We start from the raw sequence: 15888 nt of genomic DNA on the forward strand, positions 1-15888 counted from the left end.
GGAGGACAGGGCTGTTCTCACTGCCAGCCACACTTCCCATCCCAGAGTAACACCCCCCGGACCCGGGAGCCCAGCAAAAGGAGTCTCACCTAGACAGCTTAGAGAAATCCTGTTTTTTCTCTATTTCTCTCTCTTTGGGAGGGGAGTAGGGATTGAATCTACCTCCAAGTAACACTTCTATTACTTTTTATTTTTTTGTAGCACTAGGGATTGAACCCAGGGGCATACCACCTCTGAGCTACACTTCCAGCCCTATTTTTATTTATCATCTTTCTTTTTCTCTCTCTCTTTTCCTTTCCCTTCCTCCCTTCCTTCCCCGGGCTATACTCCCAGACCTATTTTATACTTTATTTGGAAACAGGGTCTCACTAAGTTGCTGAGAACCTCACTAAGTAGCTGAGGCTGGCTTTGAACCTGTTGCAATCTTCCTGTCTCAGCCTCCCAAGCTCAGGGATTACAAGCGCCCCCCCCCCCCCCCCCGCTTTATTATTTTTAAACAGGGTCACACTAAATTGTGGTATTACAAGCATGCGCCAGCACACCCAGCTTTTGGAAATTTTCTTTTCTTTTTCTTTTTTTTTTATCTGTACTAGGGATAGAAGCCAGGGGCATTCTAGCTCCGAGCTACACCTCCAGCGCTAAATATATATAAAATTTGTTTGGCGGTACTGGGGATGAAACCAAGGGGCATTCTACTCCAAGGTACACGCCCAGTCCTATGTGGAATATAGGGCAGGGGGATTCAACCTCCGAGCTACCCCGCCTTTATTTTTTCTTTATTTTGAAACAGGGCTCACTGAGTTGCAGAGGGCCTCAGTAAGTAGCCGAGGCTGCCCGCGAACCGCGATCCTCCGGCCTCAGCCTCCCGAATGCTGGGATGACAAGCGTGCGCCGCCACGCCCGGCTTGGTAACTTCTTCCCTACTTTGAGCAACAAGTGTCCCCAAGCCGTCGGCGAAGCGCCAGCAGCACTCAAAATACCCGGAGCCAGCGCGTCGCCCACACCGGGAGAGACGCGGCGCCCCGGAAGCGGCTGGAGACGCTCGCCCGCACCCGCGGCGGCTTCGCCCGCCCGCACCCAGCATGGCGGCGGGGCGGGGCCGGCGGGCGACGCGCATTGTGACGCACGCGCGGCGGGCCGGCTGCGCATGCGCCCTCGGCGGCGGCGCGGCGGTTTCCGCTTCCGCCGCCCTTTCTCGTCAACGAGGCGGCCGAGCGGGTCGGAGGCTCAGGTGGTGCGGGGCCGCGGCGGGGCGGGGGTCGCCGGGCGGGCCGGGGTCGGCGCGGCGCAGGGTCTGCGGGGCCACGAGGCCTCGGTGCGGGAGCGGGGCCGGCGAAGGCGCCTTCCCCAGCGGCTGCGACAGCCTCGGCGCTCGGCCTCCGCCCCGCGCCGTCCCCCCAGCCAGTGTATATATGTGTTAGAAATGGCCTCGCAGCGTTGCTGAGCTTGGTGTGGACTCCCATCCTCCCTCAGCCTCCAGAGTGCTGGACGTACAGGTGTGGGCCACTGCCCGGCTACGCCCAGCCCTTAGGATTTTTTTTATCTCGTACTGGAGAGTTGAAGCCAGGGTCATTATACCTCCAGCCTTTTTTAAAAGATTTTATTGGAAAATAGTCCGTGTATGGTGCTAAGGCTGCCTCCCCCTAACCTTCCATCCTCTGATCTCAGCTTCCTAAATACTAAATACAGGGATTACAGGCGTACACCACCATGCCTCACTTTCTAGGCTTTTTTTTTTTTTTTTGCGGTATTGGGGATGGAACCCAGGGGCATTCTATCTCCGAGACACCCCCGGCCCAATTTTTTATTCTTTCCTTTGAAACAGGGCCTCACTAAGTAGCTGAGACTGACAGTGCGCTGGGATCCTCCTGCCTCAGCCTCCCCTGGGATTACAAGCGTGCCCTACCACCCCTGGCTTTCTGGGCTTTTTTTTTTTTTTTTTTTTTTCCCCCTCTTTAGGTACTGGGGATGGAACCCAGGGGCATCCTACCTCCGATCTACACCTCCTGCTCTATTTTTTTTTTTCTAATTTATTTTGAAACAGGGTCTCACTAAGTTGTGCAGAGCTTCACCAAGTAGCTGAGGCTGCCCGGGACCCACCATTCTCCCGTTTCAGACTCCCAAATGCTGGGATTACAAGTGTGCTCCACCACACCTGCCTCTAGGCTTTTTCTTTTAAGAGAAAAATGTGCTTGAGGTCTTTGTAAATAAAAGTGACATTAACTTGACTAATGTCTTCATAGTTAGCCACTGATAGCAGACTATTTTAAAATGATCTTCTGTCCCCTTTTTTTGTAGCATGGGGGCTGAATCCAGAGGTCTTCTACTTCTGAGCTTCAATGCGCCTCCCCTTTATTTTAAAAACCTCTAATTAGCTGAGGCTGGTCTTAACTGGAGAGATCTTCCTGTCTCAGCCTCACAAGTATTGGGATTACAGCCATGCCCCCACCATGGCTGGCGCCTCTGTGGTTTTGACTTTAATATTTGTAGGTGGAAGTCGTGAGGTTACAACATAAAACGACAGAGCAGAATAAGTAGATAGTATAAAAACCCGAAGGAGGTTTGTGTTTATTTCTCCAGTGACATATTTACAGGTGACTGTAAATTGAAAGCCTGCTTGTACACCAAAGCCAGGTCTTTAGGGTGGCTCCGTTAACGAGGTCAGACCTCCAGCTGCCTCACAGCAGAAATGTCTCCCCTCTGGCCTGGGTTTTGGAATTTGGCCGGCTTGGCACTCGGTTTCGCTGTCTTGCTGGGTGTGGTGGCTCATGTCTAGTCACAGTATGTGGGAGGCTGAGACAGGATCGCAGGTTCAAGATCAGCCTCAGCAGCTTTAAAAGACTCAGCAACCTTGTGTGACCCTAAGATAGGGCTGGGAGTGTAGGTCAGATAGAGTGCCCCTAAGTTGAATCCCTACCACTACAGAGAAAAAATAATTTCAATATCCAGAGGTGTCAGGTTTCCATGGTAGTGGCCTTTTACGGGCCCCTAACTGTTTCACTTCTATAAAAGCATGAGGAAAAAATTGTCACATGCAGTCTTCCCCACCTTTATTCCAAGTTTTTGTTTTTTTTTTAACAGTCCCCAGTATGCCATCAGAGTTGCCTGCAAGGTGTGGTGGTGCGGATTTGAATGTGATACTTTCCATCTAGCTGTTTGAAGTTGGGGACTGTGTGTGTGTTGCTGGGGATGGAACCCAGGAATATTCTACCTCTGAGCCATACCCCAACTCTGTTTTATTTTTTATTTTGAAACGGTAAAAATAAAAAGGGCTGGATGCATAGCTTGGAGGTAGAATGCCCCTGGGTTCAAGTGTCCCAGTACCATCCAAAACATGCCCAGGAGGGGTGTGCGTGGGTGTTGGCGAGGCTGGCTGCTCAGATGGGAGCCCCGTTGGTGGTGGTGGCATGGGCACCCGTGGGCACCGCAGATGCTTGCTGAGGCAGGGGAGGTTTGCACCATACTTGGGCAGGTGTCTGGAGAGAAAGTGCCCGGGATACTTGACATAGGTCAGCAGACACGAGCCGCCTCCTGTGCTCAGCTGGAGGAGCGCGTGCGAGGCTGGCGGTGTGCTCAGTGTTCGGCTTGGCTTGGCACGCACGGGGACCTGAGTTCTAATCCTTGCACCCCAGAAACAAACAAGCCACGAGGTCTAGGAGTGGGATGGAGAAGGCATGGCCTTAGGCTGTGGGGTATGTCCAGGCTTCAGGCACAGAAGGGTACTCACGCGCCACACTCCCCGCAGACGCAGAGATGCAGATCTTCGTGAAGACCCTGACGGGCAAGACCATCACCCTCGAGGTTGAGCCCAGCGACACCATCGAGAATGTCAAAGCCAAAATCCAAGACAAGGAGGGTGCGTGGCGTCCCGCTCTGTCCTGGCTGGGGGGTGCTAGGTAGGGGCAGGCCTCTGCTTGAGAGTGCTTGTTTTGAGAGACTGGGAGTGGCCCTGAGCTGCCCATGGGGTGGGGCTGCTGGAAGGGCCGGCCGGCCTCAGTGATCGCGCTTCCCTCTCCTCCCAGGCATCCCCCCTGACCAGCAGCGTCTGATTTTTGCGGGCAAACAGCTGGAGGATGGCCGCACCCTCTCAGACTACAACATCCAGAAAGGTAAGATGTGGGGTCTCCTGGCCAGGTCACTGGCGCCCTGGCTGCTTTTGTCTGTCTGTGTGCTGTCCTTTCCTACAGCTCGGTGCCGGCACTGGGTTCAGTGGCAGTGCCAGTCCTCAGCCACCGTCTCTGTCCCTGCAGAGTCCACTCTGCACTTGGTGCTCCGCCTGCGGGGTGGCATCATCGAGCCGTCCCTGCGCCAGCTCGCCCAGAAGTACAACTGCGACAAGATGATCTGCCGCAAGTGTTACGCCCGCCTGCACCCGCGCGCCGTCAACTGCCGCAAGAAGAAGTGCGGCCACACCAACAACCTGCGCCCCAAGAAGAAGGTCAAGTAAAGCCCTCCGCAGGCCTCCCGCCTGCGCCCCACGGTGGCCTCGGGACCTCAATAAAGCTTCCCCTACCTCGACTGGAGCAGCAACTGGTGTCCGTGTGGCTCTTCTGTCCGGGGCGGGGACTGAAGGCTGGCTGCCCCTGAGGCCCTCTCTGGCATCCGGCCTGCTGCCTCGGGGTCTGTCTGTCTGCAGCAGTTGACTGGGGTTGGAGCCTGAAGGCCGGCCGAGTCGTTTAGGATCTAGGTTGGCAGGTGGAGGCGTCTGTGAGTGGGTACAAAGGTAGGCTTGCCCACCTGGTGTTACATGCCCTTTTCAGGGCACACTTTGTCTTGTGTGGTACTGGGTACTGAACCCAGGGACCTTACGCTTCTGAGCTACACCTCCAGCCCATAGATAGATTTTTGAACCGGTTCCACTAGGTTGCTGAGAGCCTTGGAATTACTATGGCTATAGTTTCAAACCTGCTATATGCCATTGTGCCCAGCCCTTTGTTTTTAGTGCTGGGGATTGAACTCAGTCCTTTTTTTTTTTTAAACAAGCTCTGGCAAGTTTTATTGAAGAAAAATGTTGCATGGTTTCCTTTTCACCAGTGTGTTCTGGCATGGTCCTAATGATAGCAGAATCTCCTGGATCGGCGATAGCCAGTGTGCACACTTGAGGGTTTTCCGCATGCTGTGCCCAGTTCTGTGTCACTGCTACTGTAGTGATGAACACCTGTTTGGCCAACATGGCATAGTATTCCATTTCAGATTTCCTTAGAGCCGGGCAGCTGTGGGCGAGGATGACCAGTTCCGCTCTTCCCTGTCTGGTCATCTTCAGAGTGCGCTTGTACCCCAGCACGTACTTGCCACTTCTCACGACAAGCTGGAGTTGATCGACTCCAGGGACAGCTTCGTCTTCTCTGTGGCCGCTATCTTCCTGCCTTAGGCCCGGGTTGGCCCCCAACCACAAGCAGCCGCCAAGATGGCTGGGGAACGAGAAAAGCTGAACTCAGTCCTACTATGATGCTGAGGTTTTTTTGAACCTGCAAACTTCCGTAATTTCTCAGCCTCCCAGGTGTTGGGATTATAGGTGTGCATTGCTACGCCGGCTTCTCAGTGGTACTGGGGGTACAACCCACAGGCATTCTACCTCTGAGCCACACCCCAGCCCTTTTTTTTTTTTTTTTTTTTTTTTGGCACTGGAGGTGGAACCCAGGGGCTTTCTACCGCTAAGCTATACTCCCAGATGTGTCTTTTGTGTTTTATTTGGAATCAAAGTCTAAGTTGCTGAGAGCCTCACTAAACTGAGGCTGGCTTGCCTCCCAAGTACTGGGATTATAAGCAAGTGCCACCACGCTCAGCTTCTACTTACTTTTTTTTTTTTTTGTGGGTCTGGGGATGTAACCCAGAGGCATTTGACCTCCAAGCTACAGCCCCTGCCCAATTTTTTCTTTAATTTGAAACAGTCTCAGTTGCAGAGGGCCTCACTGAGTAGCTGAGGCGGTCTGCAAATCGTGATCCTCCTGTCTCAGCCTCCCAAATGCTGGCTGGGATTACAAGCGTGCGCCACCACGCCTGGTTTATTTATTTATTTATTTATTTATTTATTTATTTATTTATTTATTTTGGAACCCAGGGGCTTTCTACCTCTGGGCTGTACTCCCAGACCTTTTTTATATTTTATTTGGAAACAGGGTCTCACTAAGTTGCTGAGAGCCTCACTCAGTAGCTGAGGCTCCCGTCTCAGCCTCCCGAGCGCGGGGGTCACAGGCGTGCGCCACCACGCCCAGCAGTTCTTCAGTTTTGAACAAGCGTTGGCACATAGGAGACTACTGCCATCAGCCTGTGTTTTGCTCTGTGGTGCTGGGGGTGGAATCCCAGGTGTGCCAGACAGGTGCTTGGCCAGTGTGGCGTTTTGGCTGGGGCTCGGTGTCTAAGCCAGGGACCCCTGAGCAGCAAGCACCCTTCCTGGATGTCATGGGAAGTCCACAGTCCTGGCCACGCAGCCCAGTCTGCATCCTTCAGCCGCCTCTCCCTAAGGTAGGCGCCGGCGTCCTCTCCTGGTGTGGTCCTGGAGGAGGATGCCTTCCATAGCAGTCTGGCTGTGTGTCCCCCAGGAAGTCCAAAGTCTTGCTGTCGCTACTACCTAAGCCTTACGCAGGGTGAGTGAGTCAGGGGGCTTCTGGCCAGACACTGCCAACTCAGCCTGTGGCTCTGTGAAGTGTGGTTGGGTCTGGGGCCGGCTTCAAACTGTCCGGATCGAGCTCCCTGCTCAGCATTGGGTCCTTGGGCTGCAGCTGGGCAGTGACTTATTCCGGTGGGGCCGGGATGTGAGGACGAGACTAAGGGTTCAAGCCCTGACCTACGGGGACCAGCTGGACCTGAGCAGGTCCTGGCTCTGGGGCCTGGGTCTCTGTTGGGAACAAGGGACCTCCAGGCCTGCAGGGGGCGCAGCGCGCGGCGCTCCGGGGCGGGCGGGGCTGCTCAGTCATGATTACTCCGGGAGTGGGGACGGAGCCCCCCGGCCCAGCGTCCGCTCCTCCCGGGCCCGATGGGCACCAGGAGCCGGCATGGCCCTGGGTGAGTCTGGGCTTCAGCGGGGGCCGGGGCGGGGCGGGGGCTGCGGGCCCGGGGGCGCCCTCCTGACGCCTCGGCTCCCCGCAGAAAGACGCCCCAGTCGGGACCCTGGTGCAGCGCATCCAGCAGCTGCAGGCCGAGCGCGCGCAGGCCTTCCGCCGGCTGGAGGCGTGAGTACGGCTGCCCCGGGCTGCGACCCTGCCCGGTGGGCGGGGGCTGGCCCCCTTCCACTCCCAGGGCCCGGGCCCGCACCTGTCCCCGTCCCCTAGGGACCCTCCTGTCGCCGGGGCTCGGGCCGCTAGTGCTGGTGCGGGTGCCTGGCTTGCACACCCGGCGCGCAGCTCAGGCCCCGCACCTGCCGCAGAGCCCACCGCCAGTACCTGCTCAGCGGGCCGCCGCGCGACTTCCCGCGGTACCGGAGCGCCGTGCACGAGGTCACCCGGGCCTTCGCGGCCGCCTCGCGCGAGGTGCTGGCCATAGAAACCGAGCTGGCCGGGCCCCGCGCGCAGCCGCTGCTGGCCGGCCACGTGCGCAGCCTGCAACAGCTGGAGCAGACGCGACTGACCACGGTGAGGACCGCGCCCCGGCCCGGCCCGCGCACCCCTCCCGAGGCTCCAGGGCTCTCTTTGGGGCCGGGGAGCTGGGGGTTCAGCCTAGGGGCACAATGCCTCCGAGTTACACCCCAGTCCTTTTTATTAGTGTGTGTGTGTGTGTGTGTGTGTGTGTGTGTGTGTGTGTGTGTGTAAGGTACTAGGGGACTGAATCCTGGGATATTCTACCTCCAGACTACACTCCCAGCCCTATTTTTACCTTGCAAAGCCATCTTGCTAAGGCTAGCCTTGAACTCGGGATCCTCCTGTCTCAGCCTCCCAAGTACTGCAATTACAGGCACGCACTATCACACCTGGCTTTTTTTTTTTTTTTTTTTTTTTTTGCACTGGGGATGGAACTCAGGGGCATTCTACCTTTGAGCTATACTCCCAGCCCGATTTTTTTTATTCTTTATTTGAAACAGGGTCTCGCAAAGGGCCTCACTAAAGTAGCTGGGGCTGTCTGTGAACTGCGATCCTCCTGTCTCGGCCTCCCAAATACTGGGATTACAAGCTTGCGCCACCGTGCCAAGCTCACACCTATTTTTTTTTTTTTTTCTTTTTTGGTGGTACTGGGGGTGGAACCCAGAGGCTTTCTACCTCTGGGCTATACTCCCAGACCTTTTTCATATTTTATTTGGAAACAGGGTCTCACTAGGTTGCTGAGAGCCTCACTAAGTAGCTGAGGCTGGCTTCGAACCCGTGCCATCCTCCTGTCTCAGCCTCCCAAGCGCCACCACGCCCGGCGTTCACACCTATTTTTAATTGTGTGTGTGTGGGGGGATTGAACCCAGGGGCATTCTACCTCCAAACTACACCCCAGCCCTATTTATTTATTTATTTATTTATTTATTTATTTATTTTATTTTATTTTATTTTACGGTACTGCGGATGGAACCCAGGCATTCTACCTCCCAGCTACATCCCCAGCCCCATTTTTATTCTTTATTTTGAAACAGGGTCTCACTAAGTTGTAGATAATTCAGCCCTAATTTATTATTTTCTTTTCTTTTTTTTTTCTTTTTTACTTTTTGCAGGTCTGGGAATGAAACCAAGGGGCATTTGACCTCCGAGTTACACCCCCTGCCCTATTTTTTATTCTTTATATTGAAACCGAATCTCACTGAGTTGCAGAGGGCCTCACTAAGTAGCTGAGGCTGTCCACAAACTGGGATCCTCTGGTCTCAGCCTCCTGAATGCTGGGATTACAAGCGTCCACCACCACACCCAGCTTATTATTTTATTTTGAAACAGTCTCGTTAAGTTAGGGAAGCTGGCTGGGAACCTTCATTCCTCCTATCTTAGCCTCCCAAGTACTGGGATTACTGACATGCACCATCAGGCCCAGCTCTATTTTTTATTTATTTATTTTTAATTATTATTAAGCCGGGAGTGGTGGCGCACACTCCTAATCCCGGCATTCAGGAGGCTGAGAGAGGAGGGAGGGTCTTGGTTCTCAGACAGCCTCATGTACTTAGTGAGGCCCTTTGCAACTGAGACCCTGTTTCAAAATAAAGACTAAAAAATAGGGCTGGGGGTATAGCTTGGAGGTAGAATGCCCCTGGATTCAATCTCCAGTACCGAAAAAAAAAAAAATTTTGTTATTAAGCCGGGTGTGGTGGCACACACTCATAATCCCAGCATTCGGGAGGCTGAAACAGGAGGATCGTGGTTCGCGGACAGCCTCAGCTACTTAATGAGGCCCTCTGCAACTCAATGAGACCCTGTTTAAAAATAAAGAATAATAATAATTAAAAATAAAATAGGGCTGGGGGTGTAGCTTAAAGGTAGAATGCCCCTAGGTTCCATCCCTAATACTGGAAAAAAAAATTATTATGCTGGGTTTGGTGGTGCATGTTTGTAATCCCAGGATTTTTGCAGCTGAGACAGGAGGATTGCAGGTTCGAGGACAGTGTCAGCTAATAGTAAGACTCTAATCAACCTAGTGTGCCTCTTTCCAAATAAATAAACTCAGACTGGGGGGGTATAGCTTGAAGGTAGAATGTCCCTGGGTTCAAGCCTCAGTAGCATAAATAAATGAGTCAATAAATAAATAAATAAGGGCCTTGCTAAATTGCCGAGGTTCAGCCGGGCCTGGTGGCGCACGCTTGTGATCCCCACGCTTGGGAGGCGGAGACAGGAGGATCGCGCAGGTTCGAAGCCAGCCTCAGCTACTTAGTGAGGCTCTCAGCAACTTAGTGAGACCCTGTTTCCAAATAAAGTATAAAATAGATCTGGGAGTTATAGCCTGGAGGTAGAAAGCCTCTGGGTTCCACCCCAGTACCACCAAATAAATAAATAGCCGAGGTTCTCGCTAAATTTCTGGGCCAGACCTCAAACCAGCCGTCCTCGAGCTCAGCCTCCCAAATACTGAGGTTACAGGCTTGTGTCACTGCGCCAAGCTCCACCCGTAGTTTCTCCCCGAAGTGTTTTCCTAGTTCAGGACGCGCCCTGTACTCCAGCCCCTCTCCACGCTGTCCTGGGATGTCTGGACCCTGCCGTATCATGCTTCAATCCCTGGGGCTGTTCCCAGGGTCTCCTGTCTCCCCATTGTTCAGAGAGGGGATTCCCAGCCTGGCATGGTGGCGCGTACCAGTAATCCCAGTAATTGGGAGGCTGAGACAGGAAGGAGCAGCGCAGGTTCATAGCCAGCCCCAGCAGCTTATCGAGACCCTGTGTCCAAGTAGAAAACAGCTGAATGTGTAGCTCATAGAATCCCCAGTAACATACACACGTACCCAAAAAAAAGAGAGAGGGTTCCTGGGCCACACCCGCCCACTGTCCCTTGGTCGGTCCATCACCTGGGCTAGCTCTTTCCTTCGCATCCCCAGGACTGACTGCATGCCTCGGTGCCCAGACATGGCCAAAGGAGGGCCCAGGTCTGCTCGAAGCCCATTTACACTCAGCACTGGAATTCCCACCTCCAGTCCCAACTAAACGGCCTGCCTGCCTGCCTTCCTTCCTTCCTTCTTCTTCCCTCCCTTCCTTCCTCTTTCTTACTTTCCTTTTTTCTTTTCTTTCTTTTATGTGTGGTACTGGAGTTGTGTCCCCAGCCCTGTCTTATTTTTTTATTTGGAAACAGGGTCTCTCTAAGTTGATGAGAGCCTCGCTAAGCAGCTAAGGATGGTCTGCAAACCCTCCTGTCTCAGCCTACTAGGTACTGGGATTACTGGTGCGAGCCAGCACACTAGGCCTAAACTTTCTTTCTTTCTTTCTTTCTTTTTCTTTTTTTTTTTTTTTTTTGCAGGTCTGGGGCTGGAACCCAGGGAGGGGCATTCAACCTCCGAGCTACAGCCCCTGCCCTATTCTTTATTCTTTGTTTTGAAACCGGGTCTCACTGAGTTGCAGAGGGCCTCAATAAGGAGCTGAGGCTGTCTGCGAACCGCGATCCTCCGGCCTCAGCCTCCGGAATGCTGGGATTACAAGCGTGCGCCACCACGCCCGGCTCTAGCCTGAAGTTTTGTTAACTTCCACCCAGGGATTATAACCCCCTACACTGCCAGGCATAGTTGAAATACATTGTAAACTGAGACAGAAGGATGTGTGGGTTCCAGGCCAGACTCAGCAATTTACTGAGACTTGTTCCAGAATAATAATAATAGAAAGAGCTAGCCAGGCGTGGTGGCACATTTTTGTAATCCCAGCATTCGGGAGGCTGAGACAGGAGGATTGCGGTTCACAGGACATGGAGGAAAAGATCTAGCACCAGCCGGGCGTGGTGGCGCACGCTTGTAATCCCAGCATTCGAGAGGCTGAGACCGGAGGATCGCGGTTTGCGGACAGCCTCAGCTACTTAGTGAGGCCCTCTGCAACTCAGGGAGACCCGGTTTCAAAATAAAGAATAAAAATAGGGCAGGGGGTGTAGCTCAGAGGTCAAATGCCCCTGGGTTTCATCCCCAGACCCACAAAAAAAAAAAAAAAATAGAAACCAGTTTTGTTAAATTGCTGACAGCCTTACTAAATTGCTAATTTAGGCCCTTGCATGATGGCGCATGCCAGTAATCCCGCTACTCAGGAAGCAGCTAAGACAGGAGGATGGAACCCAGGGGCATGCTACCTCCAATTACAACCCCCAGCCGTTTTTTTATTATTATTATTATTATTATTATTATTATTATTATTATTATTATTCCTTATTTTGAAACAAGGTCTTACTGAGTTGCAAAGGGCCTCATTAAGTAGCTAAGGCTGTCCATGAACCACAATCCTCCTGTCTCAGCCTCCCGAATGCTGGGATTACGAGCGTGCGCCACCACGCCCGGCTGCTGAATTGCTTTTCGACTAGTGCCTGTCGGAAGGCAGAGGGTGGCAACACCTCGCTCAATCGTTTTTTGCGGGTCTGGGGATGGAACCCAGGGCCATTCTACCTCTGAGCTACACCCCCAGCCTTGTGTTTTATTCTTTTTTGAAACTGGGTCTCACTGAGTTGCAAAGGGCCCAAGTAGCTGAAGCTGTCTGCGAACCGCGATCCTCCGGTCTCAGCTTCCCAAATGCTGGGATGACAAGCGCCTTTTGACTAGTGCGTGTCGGAAGGCAGAGGGTGGCTTACCGTACGTACACTGTGGCATCTTCCCCACCGCCCGTCCCCCCAGGTTGCCCTGCTGCAGCTGATGGGGACACCAGAGCTGGCCCCGCAGGAGGACCCTGAACAGATGCAGGAGCTGAAGATGAAGTGAGCGCCCCACTCTCCCCCACGGAGCTAGACCTGCGCCCAGCGAACCCCGCGGACCCGCGCCAGCCCTTAGCGTGTGCAACCTGGTGTCCTCACCTGGGGCCCTGTGCCTGCCGTGGTGGGGAGTGCATCCCCCCTCCAAGCTGCCATCAGAAACGCCAGACATTGTCTGGACAGGGCTGCACACCTGGAGAAGCTCCAGGGCCGGTCTCCAGGCGGCTGAGCTTGGCGCGTGCACGCGGTCCTCCAGCCTCCATCGGGCGCATGCCTGGCCATTGCTTTTCTGGTGCTGGGGATTGAAGCCACGAGCCTTCTACCTCGAGTGACACCCCCAGCCCTTTCTATTTATCATTTTGAGACTGGGTCTCTCTCAGCTGGCCTTGCGACCCTCCTACCTCTGCTTCCCCAGGAGCTGGGGTGATGGCCGCTCACCAAGGCCGGCACGCCTGCACATTCCTGGGCTCGCCCCAGCACATGCACGCACGCCCGGCATCAGCCAGGCTGACACCCCACAAACCCGTGATGCGCACACCCTGCCCCCACCCCTCCTCCCAGGGACCCTCCCAGGCTGGTGCTGCCTGGAGGCTCGGCGGCGGGCAGGAGGGCCCAGGGCTCGCCACAGCCCCCTCGGAGCTAGGGCTGCTAATTCACCCCATCTGGGTTTTATTTATAGTTCCCATCCGCTCTCGTAGGGTAATTAAAACCATGGAGGCAATCAGCGAGGTTCTGCAGGACCTCAGGTTTGATGCGGAATCTGCGGAGTGATGGTGGCTCCCCAGAGACGCCGAGGGAGCTGGGAAAGGAGGCCGATGGCGTCCAGCCCAGCCCTGACCGCCAGCTGGCCGGGTTGCGCCCCGCTGGGGCTGCAGACTCTCCTCCAGTTCAGTGCACCGCCCCCAATAAAGAACCGTTCCTCTGCGGCTGTTCTGCCATCTCTGTGTCCCGGGGAGGGGGCAGTTTGCAGGGGGGAGGGTCCCCCAGGGCCAGGGACACACATGGAAGACGCCAACCCTAAAACTCTGGGGCTGTTTTTTTGTTGTTGTTGTTTTACCCAGGCTGGTCTTGAACTCGCGGGCCCAAGCAGCCGTCCTGCCTCCGCCTTCCAAGTTGCTGGGACCACAGGTGTGCGCCAACACTCCCGCCTGGAAACTCCGCTAGTTTATTTTTGTTGTTTTCCTTTTCTGATACTAGGGATTGAACCCAGAGGTGTTCTACCCCTGAATCACACCCCCAGCCCTCTTTATGTTTTGTTTGGAGACAGGGTCTCACTAGGCTGCTGAATCTAGCCTGGAACCTGTGACTCTCCTGTCTCAGTCTCCCAAGGACAGGAGTGTCACCACACCTAGCTTGGGTTTTATTGGTTGGTTGGTTGGTTGGTACTGGGGATTGAATCCGGGGGCATTCTACCCCTGAGCTACACCCCAGCACGTTTTGTTTCGTTTTTGTGGTACTGGGGTTCCTGGAAGCCCTTCCACCTCTGGGCTACACTCCCAGACCTATTTTATTTTAATTTGGAAACAGGGTTTCTTTCTTTCTTTTTTTTTTTTTTTTTGGCGGTACTGGGGGTGGAACCCAGAGGCTTTCTACCTCCGGGTTATACTCCCAGACCTTTTTTATATTTTATTTGGAAACAGGGTCTCACTAAGTTGCTGAGAGCCTCACTAAGTAGCTGAGGCTGGCTTCGAACCTGTGCGATCCTCCTGTCTCAGCCTCCCAAGCGCGGGGATTACAAGCGTGCGCCACCACGCCCGGCCCTAGTTTTGTTTTGAAATCAAGTCTCACTAGGTGATGAGCAGCTCACTACTTACTGAGGCTGTCCTTGAACCTGTGATCCTCCCGACTCAGCCTCCCAAGTACTAGGATTACAGGCATACGCCACCATGGCCGGCTATGGCTAGCTGTTTTGAATCACACCCTTTAAGTAGTTCAAAACCAGAGATGGGCTAAGTGTGTTGTAATCCCAATACTTGGGAGGCTGAGACTGGAGGATTACAGGTTTGGAGCTAGCCTTAGGAACTTTGTGAGGCCCTCTGCAAATTAGTAAAACCATTTCAAAATAAAAAATTAAGCCCGGCGTCCTGGCGCACGTTTGTAACCCCAGCATTGCAGAACCTGAGACGGGAGGCTCATGATTCACAGACAGCCTCAGCTACTTAGTGAGGCCCTCTACAACTCAGTGGGACCCTGTTTCAAAGTAAATAGGCCGAGCATGGTGGCGCACGCTTGAAATCCCCGCGCTTGGGAGGCTGAGACAGGAGGATCGCACAGGTTCGAAGCCAGCCTCAGCTACTTAGTGAGGCTCTCAGCTACTTAGTGAGACCCTGTTTCCAAATAAAATATAAAATAGGTCTGGGTCGAAGTCAACTACTAAGCCAAGCAAGGGAAGGAGGGACAGGGAGGGAATGGGATGGGAATAGGAATTGGGTAGGGGCTAATTGGGTGATGTGTACATGTATGTCCACACAAGTCTTTTACTCCAATATGATGTATGAATATAATACACCAATAAAAAAATAGGTCTGGGGCTATAGCCTGGAGGTAGAAAAGCCCCTGGGTTCCACCCCCAGTAACCCCCCCCAAAAAAATTTTTAAAAAAGGCTGTAGGGGTATGTGGCTTGGAGGTAGAATGTCCCTGGATTCCATCCCCAGTACTGCAAATAAGTAAATAAATAAATAAATAAAAAATTTAAAAAACTGGGTGTGGTGCCGCACGCTTGTAATCCCCGCGCTTGGGAGGCGGGAACAGGAGGATTGCACAGGTTTGAAGGCAGCCTCGCTGGCTTAAGAGACCCTTTTTCCAAATTAAAAATATAAAATGGGCCTGGGAGTGTAGCCCAGAGGTAGAAGGGTTTCAGGAACCCCAGTGCCACAAAAAAAAAAAGCTGGGCATGTTGACACATGCTTGTAATTCCAGCATTTGAGAGGCTGAGACAGGAGGATTGTGTTTGGTAGACAGCCTCAGCTACTACTTAGTAAGGCCATGTTTCAAAATAAAGAAGAAAAAATAGGGCTGGTGATGTAGCGTGGGGGTAGAATGCCTCTGGGTTCCATCCCAACTACTGCAATAAATAAATTTGATACACACCTGTAATCCCAGTATTTGGTAGGATGAGAGGATTGTAGGTTCAAGGCCAGCCTCAACCTGTTTTTTTTTTTTTTTTTTTTTTTTCCTCTTTGTGGTCCTGGGGATTGAACGCAGGAACAGTCTAACTCCAAGGTACACCCCCAGTCCTATTTTTTATTTTGAAACAAGGTCTCACTAAGTTGCAGAGGGCCTCACAAGCTGCTAAGGTTGGCTGCAAACCTGCAATCCTCCTGGTGAAACTGTACACTAAAAAATAAAAGGGGCGCCGGGTGTGGTGGCGCACGCTTGTAATCCCCTGTGCTTGGGAGGCTGAGATGGGAGGATCGCACAGGTTCGAAGCCAGCCTCAGCTACTTAGTGAGCCTCTCAGCAACTTAGTGAGACCCTGTTTCCAAATAAAATATTTTTAAAAAGGTCTAGGAGTATAGTCTGGAGGTAGAAAGCCTCTGGGTTCCACCTCCAGTACCACCAAAAAAATTAAAATAAAAAAAGGGGCCGGGGATGTAGCTCAGAGGTAGAATGCCCATGGATTCAATCCCC

The 15888-nt window shown here is 53.2% G+C and overlaps 2 protein-coding genes across 2 annotated transcripts; both read left to right on the forward strand.

Annotated features, from left to right (window-relative positions):
* The first annotated feature begins 1208 nt into the window (after window positions 1-1208).
* On the forward strand, window positions 1209-4484 carry UBA52 (ubiquitin A-52 residue ribosomal protein fusion product 1). The gene is made up of 4 exons (XM_080715307.1): window positions 1209-1231; window positions 3746-3856; window positions 4023-4109; window positions 4251-4484. The coding sequence occupies exons 2-4, from the start codon at window positions 3754-3756 to the stop codon at window positions 4445-4447; spliced, it is 387 nt and encodes a 128-aa protein (XP_080571433.1). The 5' UTR covers window positions 1209-1231; window positions 3746-3753; the 3' UTR covers window positions 4448-4484.
* Window positions 4485-6915: 2431 nt separating this feature from the next.
* Window positions 6916-13094, forward strand: REX1BD (required for excision 1-B domain containing; the record flags this gene model as incomplete). The annotated part of the gene is given in 7 exon segments (XM_080715441.1): window positions 6916-7005; window positions 7090-7169; window positions 7171-7172; window positions 7305-7332; window positions 7334-7571; window positions 12185-12264; window positions 12957-13094. Coding segments are annotated over 7 exon segments (591 nt in total). The 3' UTR covers window positions 13030-13094.
* Between the last annotated feature and the right edge of the window lie 2794 nt (window positions 13095-15888).

Source organism: Muscardinus avellanarius (genome assembly GCF_963383645.1).
Source record: "Muscardinus avellanarius genome assembly, chromosome: 18".
In the NCBI taxonomy this organism is placed as follows: domain Eukaryota; kingdom Metazoa; phylum Chordata; class Mammalia; order Rodentia; family Gliridae; genus Muscardinus; species Muscardinus avellanarius.